The 13,599-nt window shown below is 52.8% G+C and overlaps 1 protein-coding gene across 1 annotated transcript; it reads left to right on the forward strand.

The window, feature by feature from the left end:
• The first annotated feature begins 763 nt into the window (after positions 1-763).
• On the forward strand, positions 764-13,451 carry ECI1 (enoyl-CoA delta isomerase 1). Its single transcript, XM_027527816.1, has 7 exons — positions 764-863; positions 950-1,066; positions 3,260-3,387; positions 10,311-10,457; positions 11,102-11,223; positions 11,307-11,485; positions 12,942-13,451. The coding sequence occupies exons 1-7, from the start codon at positions 812-814 to the stop codon at positions 13,106-13,108; spliced, it is 912 nt and encodes a 303-aa protein (XP_027383617.1). The 5' UTR covers positions 764-811; the 3' UTR covers positions 13,109-13,451.
• Positions 13,452-13,599: the final 148 nt, after the last annotated feature.

The raw sequence follows: 13,599 nt of genomic DNA on the forward strand, positions 1-13,599 counted from the left end.
TGCCTCCTTCCTGCCCCTTGCCCCCCAAGGCCGCGTCAGTCGTGAGGGAATTAAACACAATTGCCTAAAATAAATGTTTGGTTTCATTTCCAAAGTCATAGCTGCAAAACACGTTAACCAGGAAAACTTTGAAAGTGTTTTATCTTAGTTCCCTGGCCAGGATCCTACCTCCTGCCTTGGGAGCACAGTCTTAACCACTGGACCACCAGGGGAGTTAGCAACTGTGTGTTCCAGGAGCCTTGAATTCTGCCCGACCAAAAAGATGGATCTCATTCACTGCTGTGTTCGATGGCCATGGAAAAATTTCCCCACCTCAAAAACGAGTTTGTTCCAGAAGGAAGAACGCTTAAGACATTATAATCCCTTGCCCCTTACTGTGCCAGCGTTTTCAAACCGAATGCCAGCACAGTGTGTGTTCAGCAGGATTGAGGGCAAAGGGAAGCGGTCGCCTCCCCCTCCCCCAGGAGGAGCCCCGGTGAAATGAGCTGCATCTTGAGAAGGTGAAAGTTGAGTTCTCTGTCACCGGGCTGTTCTGCCCCAGGCTAAGCTAGCAGCTGCAAGTCCGGTGGCCAGCAGGAAGTGGCGCTCCAGTGCCCACGCTCTGCGGGGTGGCCGGAGCCAGGTCCCCGCAGGCCCTGGCCGCCGCTGAGCGCAAACCCCTGGCTCCGTGACTTACGTGCAGTCCAATCTGCCCAGACGTCCTGTTCCCCGGAGCCCGAGGCTCCGCCCTGGAGGAGCGGCCCGGGCCCCGGGGGCGGGGCGGACTGCAAGATCACACCCCGGCGCCGCGACCTGCCCATTCTCGGCCAAGATGGCGCTGGCGTCGGGAGTACGCTTTGCCGAACGCGCCCTGCTCCGTCCGTGTGCGTGACCGGCGCGGGGCGCGGGGCCGCGGGGGAGTGGGGGCTCCGGGCGCGCGGGATAAACAATCTCTCGCCTACCTCCGCAGGGGCGCTGCTCCGGGGCACGACACTTGGGCGCACGGAGCCGGCGGCCGGCGGCGGCGGGGATGGCGCGCGGCGCTTCGGAAGCCAGCGGGTGCTGGTGGAGCCGGACGCGGCCTCAGGTAAGCGCCCCCGAGCGCCCGGCATCCCCGCGGTGGGGAACGGGGCGCAGCCGGCAGCAGAGCGGGCTCCGCGGGGCCCCCGGCTCCGGACCCAGACCTAGAATCCGGACCGAGATAAAACCTGATTTTGAAGTATGTTTCTGCTGAGTTCAAAGCTAAGGGTCATCACCAGTCGAGTTGTTTCACCACGACCGCTACCGCCACCACAAGCCCCCCGCCCCAGTTCATTATGAAGATAAACATGTTTCTGTTTTTAAAGTTTGGGGTATGTGCTATTAACTTGGGAAGTGAAAATAATTGGAAGCATCTTGGAATAACATTTTTAACTTTTTGTTAATACTCCCAGGTGGCACAGAACCCAGCAGATATTTTTTAATTACAGCCAGGATCCACAAGTAAAATCACTCCTACCCACCCCCATCAGAACACCTCTTAAAAGTCTCCAAGGTGGGTAAAAAAAAGAGGTAGAAAGAGCACTTTTGAAAGAAAAAGCTGTGCTTTCTCCACCAGAGAGCCCTTCAGAGCTAGGTCCTGAGCGGGCCTGGGGGCAGAGACAGATAGATTTTAGGACAAGCTGTCTAGTGGCCTCCCACCTCCGAGCCTCCTAAATAAACATTGCCGGCTTATCCTGGTAGGAGGTTGAGTTTGACTGAAAGCCAGGCATGGTTCTCATTGCCAGACCCAGGTGGCCTTCAGGCATCTTGAGACTTGGAGGAATTAATGGAGTAAAAGTGCTTTATAAAATGTTTTCATTTAAGTGCCAAAATGCTATCATGTTGATGTATGGCAGAAACCAACACAATATTGTAAAGCAATTATCCCCCCATTAAAAATAATATTTTCTTAAAAAGTTGATTTTGGATTCTGTTCAACATTCAAGAAACATTTATTTTGTACCCACCCCATGCCAGGGGTGTGATTATTTAACTGGTGATATCGAAGTCCATCTGTTCCCCTTTGGCCTCTACCTTTCCCCCAAGCTCTTAGATACTGTCTCACTAAACAGCAAAGATCCAGAGTCAGCTTCAGAAACTTACCTACGAACCACGTTTGGGGAGCTCACTTCTGAAAATTCAGATTGATTCTTCTGCGTAGGATGACATTTCTGAGGCCCCTAGGGTCTGCCCTTGGGCCAGGCGCTGGGTACAGACGGCCTCAGCCGGGCCAGCAGCCGTGCTGTCCACAGGGGCAGGCCCTTCACTCCCGCTTTTCCTGCTGTTGGCAGAATGTATGTTTAAATGGAGAGTTTTAAGAACATCCGGCCCCTGATATTCTTACCCTTGATCCTTAAACAAGTGTGAACCAGAAGCGCCCACTGGAGTTCCTCCTCACACATCTAGTTCTTAGAGTTGCTCACTTACAATAAGGCCGTCTGCTCCCATGAGGATGTCAGACTTGGTATCTGGGAGAAAATTGGACTGATATCATCGTGAGCTCTTCATTTGTTTTGAACATTGATTTATTTGGAGTGGAGGCCTTGTTTGTGAGGGAAAAAAAACGTGTCATGTAGGTTGTCTAAAAGTAAAATGCACTTAACCCCCCCAAAAAAGATCAACAAAAATGTGTATGTGAGTGCTCCCAGCAGCATGACTCTCAATAGCCAAAAAGTGGAACTAACTCAAGTGTCCACTGGCCGGTGAATGGATAAGCAGAACCTGCTGTACACAGGTCATGGAAAGTTATTTGACCTTGAGAAGGAATGAACCACTGACACTTGCTACTTCGTGGATGAACCTTGAAAACATTCAGTGAAAGCAGACAGACACAAAAGGTCACATATTTTCTATGATTCCGCTTCCATAAAATGTCCACAGTTGGCAAGTCCATAGGAACAAGAAGGAGATCAGTGATCAGTGATCCCTGGGTCAGGAAGATCCGTGGAGGAGGGCATGGCAACCCATTCCAGTATTCTTGCCTGGAGAATTCTATGGACAAAGGAGCCTGGTGGACTTTGGTCCGTAGGGTCTCAAAGAGTCCGACTTGCCTGAAGTGACTTAGTACACACACAGGGGCTGGGATGGGAGGAATGGTAACTGCCAATGTGTACAGGGTTCCCTTTATTATAAGATACGTGAATCTCACCTCAATTTAAAAACCCAACAGCTGTGTGTCTTCCCATGGCCTTCGCATAGGTGACTGGGGGCACCCATCTTGTGCTGGCAACAAGCTTTGTCCTCTTTGTTTTCAAACTAGGGGTAGCCGTGATGAAGTTGAGGAATCCCCCCATAAATGCCCTCAGCCTGGAGCTGCTGACGGAGCTGGTCATCAGCCTGGAGAAGCTGGAGAATGACAAGACCTTCCGTGGCGTCATCCTGACTTCCGTGAGTGCTCCTTAGCTTCCCCCAAGGCCCCGAGCTCAGAAAGCCTCCACACACATCACAGGCTGGAGAAAACCCAGGCAGCCCAAGTGCGGGTGCGATTGCAGGCCTTCAGGGGTCATAGTCCTGGGTGTGACTCGAGGGAGCTGGGCTGGGGGCAGCCGGTTCGCCCGCAGGCGGCTGATGCCTCTGTCCCCGACCGCCTCCCAGGCCCACGCAGTTGTGGGGCCAAGCCCTGGGGCAGGCCTCGGTGCTCCATACCCGGGCCTGGATGTAGGTGAGAGCGGGTTCCTTTGGGCAGGGGTGACCTTGAAACCACGCGACTTCACGAAGTCTGGACCCTGTGCGGACTTGGTTTTCAGCAGCTTCCTGGCGCCCAGGCTGGCCCCCGAGACTGTGCTTGTTCCAAGAGCAGTGCTCCCCATCCCTCTCCAGGCAGGTCCTAGAGCCGAGGTCTCAGGGCAGGCTTTTTCCTTCTGAATTCTCCTTGGACCGAAAAGTCTTAGTTGCAGGTTTACAACAGTAGGCAGACAACACCGCACCAGACAAAATGCAGCATAAATCATATGACTGACAAGGGCTGTGAGAAAGTGAAAACCTCCTGGCAGAAGACTTTATGCCTTGCGGGATCGAAGAGAACAAGCTGGAGAACCAGTTTTCATTTCCTTGCCCACATTGAATGGCAAGGATTAGTAGATAATTATCTGTGGAAGTCAAATGGCTTTCTGACAGATTTTCTTGGTGTTGGTTTCTTTTTTTTTTTTTTAATTTTATTCTATTTTTTAACTTTACAATATTGTATTGGTTTTGCCATATATCGAAATGAATCCACAGGTATACATATGTTCCCCATCCTGAACTCTCCTCCCTCCTCCCTCCCCATAGCATTCCTCCGGGTCTTGGTGTTGGTTTCTACCTGGAAGGAGGTGTTAACTTCCTATGTGACAAAAAGTATTGGCAGTTGCACAAACCACTCCTTTTCTGCTTAACATTCAGAAAACTAAGATCATGGCATCCGGTCCCATCACTCATGGCAAATAGATGGGGAAAAAATGGTAACAGTGAGAAACTTTATTTTGGGGGACTCCAAAATCACTGCAGATGGTGACTGCAGCCATGAAATTAAAAGACACTTGCTCCTTGGAAGAAAAGCTATGACCAACCTAGACAGCATATTAAAAAGCAGAGACATCACTTTGACAACAAAAGTCCATCTAGTCCTTATCAGGTATAATCTTGGCCAGGGAATCTAGCCTCATTTAGAGTTTTGCTTCTATGAGATGTAAAATCTCAGCCCCAAGTCCTCTTTCTAAAAAAGTACGATAAAAGTCTCCTTTCTCTCCAGATAGCTGCATGGGCATGTAAAACAAGGAAGGCATATTTTGAGTTTGTACATATGTTTATAATTCTTCCCTCACAGTTTTTTTCCATCCCCCCAACTTATATAAAGGCCAAGGAGTGTTAGAGTACAGTTTAAGTTTTTCCCTTTTCAGCCCATCTGCTTTTTTAGATTTCCAGTTTTTAAGGATACGGTCCCGAGGTGTTTCTTTTGGCTTAGAAGAGGATCCTCCCATGTTGAGAAACCTTCGGCCGAGAGCACTCCTAGAAATGAAATCTCGGGTCCCAGGGGCATTTCACCAGGAGGCTTTTGTCAGGAGGGGCTCGAGGGTCCTCCAAATGCCCTTCTCACCTTCTGGAGTGAGAGTCCTCTGCTCTCCCGTCGATTCCTAGCCAGCCATCTCTGGTCCCTCGCGTGAGGGGTTCCCTGGAGGAGCCCTCCCAGCCAGTGCCAGTGTGCCGCCAGGGCTCTCCGGAGGGGGATCTGCTGTCTCTGATGCTCACGTCTTATGATGTAACAGTGTCCCTGATGTGGGGGTGATGTGAGATTGTGCATCTGAAAAGGAAGAAGAACCAGAGATCAAATTGCCAACATCCACTGGATCATGGAAAAAGCAAGAGAGTTCCAGAAAAACATCTATTTCTGCTTTATTGACTATGCCAAAGCCTTTGACTGTGTGCATCACAATAAACTGTGGAAAATTCTGAGAGATGGGTATACCAGACCACCTGACCTGCCTCTTGAGAAACCTATATGCAGGTCAGGAAGCAACAGTTAGAACTGGACATGGAACAACAGACCAGTTCCAAATAGGAAAAGGAGTACGTCAAGGCTGTATATTGTCACCCTGCTTATTTAACTTATATGCAGAGTACATCATGAGAAACGCTGGACTGGAAGAAGCACAAGCTGGAATCAAGATTGCTGGGAGAAATATCAATAACCTCAGATATGCAGATGACACCACCCTTATGGCAGAAAGTGAAGAGGAACTAAAAAGCCTCTTGATGAAAGTGAAAGTGGAGAGTGAAAAAGTTGGCTTAAAGCTCAACATTCAGAAAACGAAGATCATGGCATGTCGTCCCATCGCTTCATGGGAAATAGATGGGGAAACAGTGGAAAGTGTCAGACTTTATTTTTGGGGGCTCCAAAATCACTGCCGATGGTGACTACAGCCATGAAATTAAAAGACGCTTACTCCTTGGAAGGAAAGTTATGACCAACCTAGATAGCATATTCAAAAGCAGAGAAATTACTTTGCCAACAAAGGTCCATCTAGTCAAGGCTATGGTTTTTCCAGTGGTCATGCATGGATGTGAGAGTTGGACTGTGAAGAAAGCTGAACGCCGAAGAATTGATGCTTTTGAACTGTGGTGTTGGAGAAGACTCTTGAGAGTCCCTTGGACTGCAAGGAGATCCAACCAATCCATTCTGAAGGAGATCAGTCCTGGGTGTTCATTGGAAGGACTGATGCTAAAGCTGAAAGTCCAGTTCTTTGGCCACCTCAAGTGAAGAGTTGACTCACTGGAAAAGATTCAGATGCTGGGAGGGATTGGGGGCAGGAGGAGAACGGGATGACAGAGGATGAGATTGCTGGATGGCATCACTGACTCGATGGACATGAGTCTGAGTGAACTCCGGGAGTTGGTGATGGACGGGGAGGCCTGGCGTGCTGCAGTTCATGGGGTCGCCAAGAGTCGGACACGACTGAGCGACTAAACTGAACTGAAAGCCTAGGAAGTGGGCTGCTTGGAAGTGGCCAGCCCAGTAGGTAGTCACAGTGTCTGGGCTGCTGGGGCCTGGAGGGAAGGAGATCCTGGAGGAACTGGAACTGGGCGCAGTGGGAAATGTCACGGGGCCAGGACCTGAGAGCCTCGAGCTGGGAGTGTTCCCACGGGGTTTTTGGACGTAGAGTAAGGGGAGAGACTGGACAGCGGAAGCACCCCAAGCCCCCTCCCCATCTGTTTGGTGATCGCGATAAAACTGGGGACAGCCTGATGGTCCCATCTGAGATAGGCAACAGTGAGTTTGGACAGTGTTCCCATGGAATTTAACACAGCCAATGAACCCAGTTAGCTTTGGATCTCTCTGGGGACATCAGTTTCGAAGTTAGCTGGACGTCAAAAGAACTATAATTTCAATTTGATATTTGGAAAGTCCACCCAAAATCTCACAATGTTTTAGAATAGATAGATAGAATCGTAGGTTGATAGAATCGAGGTCACTGTGAAACAATTATTTCTTGATCTAAGGTGGAAAACAAAAAGATTGCAAAGGTCATTACAGATCACATAAAGGCACAGAAACTCACACAACCTGATGTCAAAAGCGGCATTCCACGAAAATTTGTTCTCTTATGAGAGACAGAAACCAAATCACGCCTTGCATCAGCCTGCTCTGAATAAAACCCACTTACCCAGTTAAATTGATTTCAACCTTGGAAAGTCCTGACCACATAAAAACTCTCTTCTCCGTGTTTCTCTTCAGCAGACCTTCTGCAACTTTCATTAGCCATACTTTGTCCCTTGCCCTTTCCATTGAGAAATAACCAGCTTTAGGACAGAATCATTCTTTTTCCTTTAACAAACAAAACGTATTTATGCTCCTCATACACCCTTATGAAAACACACCCAGCTTTCCTTAAGCTGCCACGAAGGGCCTTCTGCACTGGCATTCTGTAGGTTGGCAGAGGCCATCTCAAAGTAGCACCAAACAGCTTCTTTTCTCTTTGACAAGAAGACAGAAGTAGGTCAGCTTACACCTGTTTAGCCATCCGTGTTCTGATTGTTTCATCTTATTTGAAATGGTCCTTGAACCCAGTGAATTCCTTTCATTTTACTTCGTTTTAGTTTGTAAGGTACCAACATTGGGAGGGACTGCTTGAGATGGATGTTTTCAACACAAAACTATTCCTCTAGAGTTTTACCAAAAAGCTCTAATCCCATTTACGCTTACTTAAAAATTTAATCATGTTGGGTTGCTTCCCTGGTGACAAATTTTACAACAGGAACAGTATGCACTTCCTTTCAGTAACCCTAGGTACAGTGAAAGTATTGTACTTAACGTGTGTGACTCTAAAGTACAGGTCTGAGTTACTTAAACCCACAGGCCTAAGCCAGCACTAATACCAGAAGTTAATTAAATATTGACTATTTTCCCAGATCACAGGAGCCCAAAATGTATTCTGATGAGCCTCTTCTATGCTTCTGAGAATATATAAGGGCTCAATTGCCTTTAAGCTAATTGAAGACAGCCCATTTACAAGTTAATTTTTACATAAAGACAGAGCCAGAGGCCTCGTAGTTTTCCCGCTTGAATTTAAAATGCCCTCCCCCGACGCTTTTTCCCTTCATTCTGAGGGACACAGATGAATCAGGTAGTTCCCGAGCGCGCAGTCAGCGCAGTTCCATTGCAGAGGCAGAGAAGGGAGAAACGAAAGCTCCTTTCTTTTCTGTTCTTTAAAATCCCACCAAGTAACCCAGGGTTGGAGTCTTAAGCAGTGTTCAAGACATACAGTACAAGGGCTGCCTTTGTATTTCAAGGCCTAAGTCCTCCACCGCGCCCACATAAGCAGGGCAGCTGGACAGACAGAACGACGTAAGACAAAGATACCAATGACAAAAGCTCGTGGATACGGCAAGTTTTCCAGATAAAAAAGGATGGGAGTGCAGGTGTGAGGATCAAGGGAGAGGTAAAACGGGAGGGGCAGAAAAGACTGAAAAAGAGAAAGAACAGGAAAACTCAGTGGGCCTTCCAGGCACTACCCGACATGCGGACTGAACCTCTCACTGTGACTCTCCTGGCAGGGATGGCCCACGAGGCCAGGGTCCGCACGGGTGAGGCTGGCCTCTCTGGCCTCTGCTGGCCGCAGGTCGAGGTGCACCATGGGCGGCGAGAGGTCTCACCAGCCGAGAGGAGTGAGGCTGTGGCTGCCCGGTGTGCACTCTCGAAAGGAGAGGACAGAGAGGAGAAGCAGAGAAATGGCAGGAGCGGGGAAAGGACGAGGAGGCGGGGACAGTGTTGCCTAGATGAGGGACCTGAGCCCCCGGGGTCAGGAAGACAGGCTTCAGGTGGCCACTTGCTGCCCACTGGGAAGCTGCGTTCAGGGTCCCAGAGGTGCCCAGAGCCCCTCCGCAGAAGGGGATGAGCCACACACTGGGGGCCATAAATCTGGTACCGACCAGGGTTCTTGGCCTTGCTCATCCAATAGAAATTGACTAGAGGCCCGACAAGAAATTCAGGCAAGGCTTTATTGGGGCCCCTGCTACAGCGGGGTCGGGGGAGGGAGCGAGAACAGACAGCAGTTTCCCTTGCTCGCTCGCTCCTGACCTCGACCCCCTGCAAAAGAATCACTGAGCTCAGAAGTCGCAGAAGCAGGCCAGCCCCCATGCCTTCTGTCTGGCAGAAGTCGCCCCGGCTGGCATCGATGCAGCTGCTTTGCTCGCATCCAGAATAGAATTCTTTGCCTTTGCTTTCCTCCAGTGCCAGGACTGTGGGCCGCACCGTCGGCCCGTCCACTTCGGTGCTGAGAAAGTGTGTTGAATTTGGGGGATGGTGGGGAGGAGGAGCCAGGGGCTTGCGGCGGGAGGAGGTTAAGAAGGAAGGCTGGGAAGCTGGACGGCCGTCCTGCCACATCGTTGGAGCAGGGCGGCTCACCACCCCCAAGATTCCGGCCGGTGAGACAGGAGGACACCCATACCGATGGCCCAGCTTCCCCCCCAGGGGTGCTTTTTAGAGGCAAGACTGGTCCGCGTCCCACACAAGGCCAGCCTGCAGGTGCTGTGCACACACGGGCACCGTGTGTGTGAGAAGCTCAGGGCGCGTTTACGCCTGCCCTGCATTTGGCTTCAGTCACTTTGTATGAGGATGTAGGGGATGTTGAGTGTGACCGCCCCTCCTCATGGACACTGGGGGGCGGGGGTGGCTGTCATCTGCAGCAGTGACCGCTATCAGCAACCTCACAGCAGCCTCGGATGCCGGACATGCTCCAGCGAGGGCTTGCGGGAAACCCAGGCACAGGTTCCCCGTGTGACAGCCGGGGGTCCCCTCCTGCCCCGGCCTGCATTCTTCTCTGAGTGCCCAGAACCTGGTGTCCACACTGGGAGCACTGGTCCCCTTCTGTCTTGGTCTGCACCCCCACCCCAGCCTTCGGTCTCATGAGTGATGGCCTATGGCGGAGGGGAGGGGTGTCTTCTTGACCGCTTGCCGCTCCCTCCTCCTCTGCGGGTCTTTGGTTTGCTGGCCCTTTGGGGTTAGCCAAGAATACGTGTCCTCTCTGATGTCAGGAGCCTCCCCGGCCTCTTGACTCCTTTGCCTGGGCCATGTGCACAGGTACACAGGGCCCGTATTTTATGTCCCTGGGGAGCGCCTGGCCCTGCTGCCTGCCCATCCCGTTTGAAGCTGGAAGGGGAAGAATATGGCAGGATGCAGAGGGGACAGGCCAGGGTGTCCCAGCTGAGTTCCAGGAGCCCCCAGCTCAGGGGGCTTGGGGGAGGCATCCTGCTGGTGAGCGTGACTTCAGCTCCTCTGGCCCTCGAGTGCCTGTGCACCCCCGGGGTGGACTCTGACGGTGCCCCCGCCCCCCCAGGACTGCCCCAGGGTCTTCTGCGCCGGCCTGGACCTGACGGAGATATGTGGGAGAAACCCGGCCCACTGCGCTGAGTACTGGAAGGCCATGCAGGAGCTGTGGCTGCGGACGTACCTGTCCAGCCTGGTGCTGGTTGCCGCCATCAACGTGCGTGTTCCTCCTGGGGGCCACCTGGGTTGCTGACTGTGGGCCAGCCCTTGGGGTAGGTGAACGTGGCCCTCCATTAGAAAGCCCTCAGGGAGGAAGGGGGCAGTCAGGGAGGTCTGCAGAGGTCGTCAGCTTGCCGTTACAGACTAGGTGAGAAGAGGGGGCCACATGCTGGGGGTGAGTGTGGGGACGGGAGCCAGGGCCCATGGTCACCTCTGGGGAGCATCGCTTTGGCCTAACCTAAGGCAAGGGTGGGGCAGAGGCCAGGGGCCTGAGCTGGCTGGAGAGGAGGAGGGCCAGGCTTGGGAAGACTCGTGGGGCTGGGCGGCCGGCCACCTCCGTGTGGACAGTGGGTGCGAGAGGTGAGGACAGTGGTGGCCCCGGGCCATCTGGAGCAGGAGTGAGGTGACAGCCTAGGCTCCTTGCGTGTTGGCGTCTGAGGGACCAGACGAGCAGAGAGGAGAAGCCACTCGCAGCCCTGACATGAGCCTGAGGGAAGAGGGGTGTGCGGGCTGATGGGCGAGCAAGTCCCACTGCGCACACCCCCAGATGGGGTTGGTGCAGCACGGGGAGGGGGCTGGAGGCACCCGGGTGCATGCGCGAGGCCAGCTCTCCGGAGCCCAGCGGTCTGGCTTTCCTTGCAGGGAGCCTGCCCCGCGGGGGGCTGTATCATCGCCCTCTCCTGTGACTGCCGGGTCCTGGCTGACAACCCCAAGTACCGCATAGGGTTGAACGAGACCCTGCTGGGCATCATCGCCCCCTTCTGGTAAGGCCGGGGGCCAGGCCCACCGCCCCCACCCCCTGGCCAGGAGCCCCAAGCCCCAACTCCGAGTTGGTGTCTGTTTCCAGGCTCAAAGACACATATGTGAACACCATCGGGCACCGCGCCTCGGAGCAGGCCCTGCAGCTGGGGTCGCTCTTCCCCCCGGCAGAGGCCCTCCAGGTGGGCCTGGTGGACCAGGTGGTGCCAGAGGACCAGGTGCAGAGCACGGCGCTCTCGGAGATGGCCCGGTGGCTGGCCGTTCCAGGTGAGGGGTGGGTGGGGATGCCAGTGGGCTGGCAGAGCCCCCTCCCCTCTCAGCCTGAGGCTCCTCGTAAGACCAGGAGTTCTCAAGCCATACACAGATGAGCCGCTCACAGTAGCAGACTGACTTCATGTCCTGAGGCTGGTGTAACAAGTGACAAGACGGAGAATTGAGGGGTGAGGGCGCTTAGGTGCTTAAAACAAGGGAAATGCGTTCTCGCACAGTCTGGAGGCCAGAGTCTAAAATCAGGGTGTGAGCAGGGCCTTGCTCCCTGCAGAGGCCCTGGGGAGGCACCTTCCTGCCTCTTTCATCTTCAGGGGCTCCAGAGACTCCTGGGCTGAGGCTGCATCACTCCAGCCCCTGTCTGTGTCTTCACACACCTTCTCTACATGTTTCTATATCTCAGACCTCCCGTTCCTTCTAAGGACACCCGTCCCTGGATTTAGGCAATGGTTATTGGGGTTTAGTCACTAAGTCGTGCCCAACTCTCTGCAACTCCACAGACCATAGCCCACCCAGCTCCTCTGTCCACGGGATTTCCCAGTCAAGAATACTGGAGTGGGTTGCCATTTCCTTCTCTAGGGGATCTTCCTAGGTCTCCTAGGGATCAAACCTGGATCTCCTACATGGCAGGCAGTGTCCTGCATTGTGGGCAGATTCTTTACCAACTGAGCCACCAGGGAAGCCCTCCCTGGATTTAGGGCCCATCCTAAATCCAAGATGATCTCATCTTAGTTACCTCTGCAAAAATCTTTTTCCTAATCAGGCTACTTAAACATACCTTTCCGGGGTCCACTATTCAACCTACTACACAGACAACTGGAAACAGCTCTTAGGTTCTACATCTGGCAATAGGAGTGCTTATGTCAACGACAGTAGAAACCAGGGGTCAGCAGACTGTCTGTAAAGGGCCAGGGAGATGTCCGGCTTTGCTGGTCACACGGTCACTGCCATAACCACAGCACCGGAGTGAGGGCTGCGGGTGTGTGAACTAGGAAGTATATCTAGTGTTACTGGAGCAACAAGCCACTGAATTCTGAATTTCAGGTGAGTTTTACATGTCACAAAATACTAGCCTTTAAAATGTTTTTCCCACCGTATGTAAAAATGCAACCACCATTCTTAGCTCTTAAGCTGTGGGGGACCAGGTTTGCTGATGCCCAAATACTGCACAGCCAGCCATTAAAGACGTGGTAAAGAATAGTTAGCGACATAGACGATATTCCTGATGATATAGCTGAGGGAAAATAACGGGCTGACAAGGCAGTTTTCACAGTATCATCCTGTGCGTTTTTAAAAGCAGTCGGCAGACAGCAGGGGACGGGTGGTTTTCCTTTTCTTCCCTTTGCTCACTTGAGTTTTCCGCCGGAGTTTCGGCTGGAACCGTCTGGGGCAGCTCAGCAATACCGCTCCCCGGCGCAGAGCCCGGGTCCTCACAGGTGGGCCCCATCTTCTTCAGATCACGCGCGCCAGCTGACCAAGAACATGATGCGAAAGGCCACCGCCGACCGCCTGCTGAGGCAGCGCGACGCCGACACCCAGAACTTTGTCAGCTTCGTCTGCAGAGACTCCATCCAGAAGTCGCTGCAGGCGTACTTGGAGAAGCTCCGACAGAGGAAAGGCTGAGGGCAGTGCTGCCCGCCAGGGTTTTGGCCAAACCCATCCTTGTGGGCACCGTGGCTCTAGAGGACTCAAGTCCGGTCTTTGCCCATTTAAAATTACTTCGAGCTCTTTGTTTTGCCCATCTCCCTAGAAGGCCCTGATCCTCACAGCCATAGTCCCAAGACCTGCTGCCACTCCCAAGTGCCCTTTGTGCCTGGTGGGTGGGCAGGGGCACAGCTGGCAAGCAGTGTCTGGACTTGGGATAAGAAACTGGTAGGTGGGCCCCTCCTGGACCTTGGCAACGTCACCATTGAGCATGCGTGCTGTCTTTTCCCAGAGCAGAATAAAGCCCTCGAGTTTCTCGTTCCTGGCTGGTGGGACGCCTGATTGCTAGAGGCATAAGGCCAGGGAGTTGGTGGGTTCTGATGAGCCCCACAAGAGAAGGGAATGGGAAAAGACCTTGGGCCACCGTGTTTGGATGGAAAACCTGCACAAATTTCCGAGAAACTGGGTAA

Source organism: Bos indicus x Bos taurus, chromosome 25 (genome assembly GCF_003369695.1).
Source record: "Bos indicus x Bos taurus breed Angus x Brahman F1 hybrid chromosome 25, Bos_hybrid_MaternalHap_v2.0, whole genome shotgun sequence".
Lineage (NCBI taxonomy): Eukaryota > Metazoa > Chordata > Mammalia > Artiodactyla > Bovidae > Bos > Bos indicus x Bos taurus.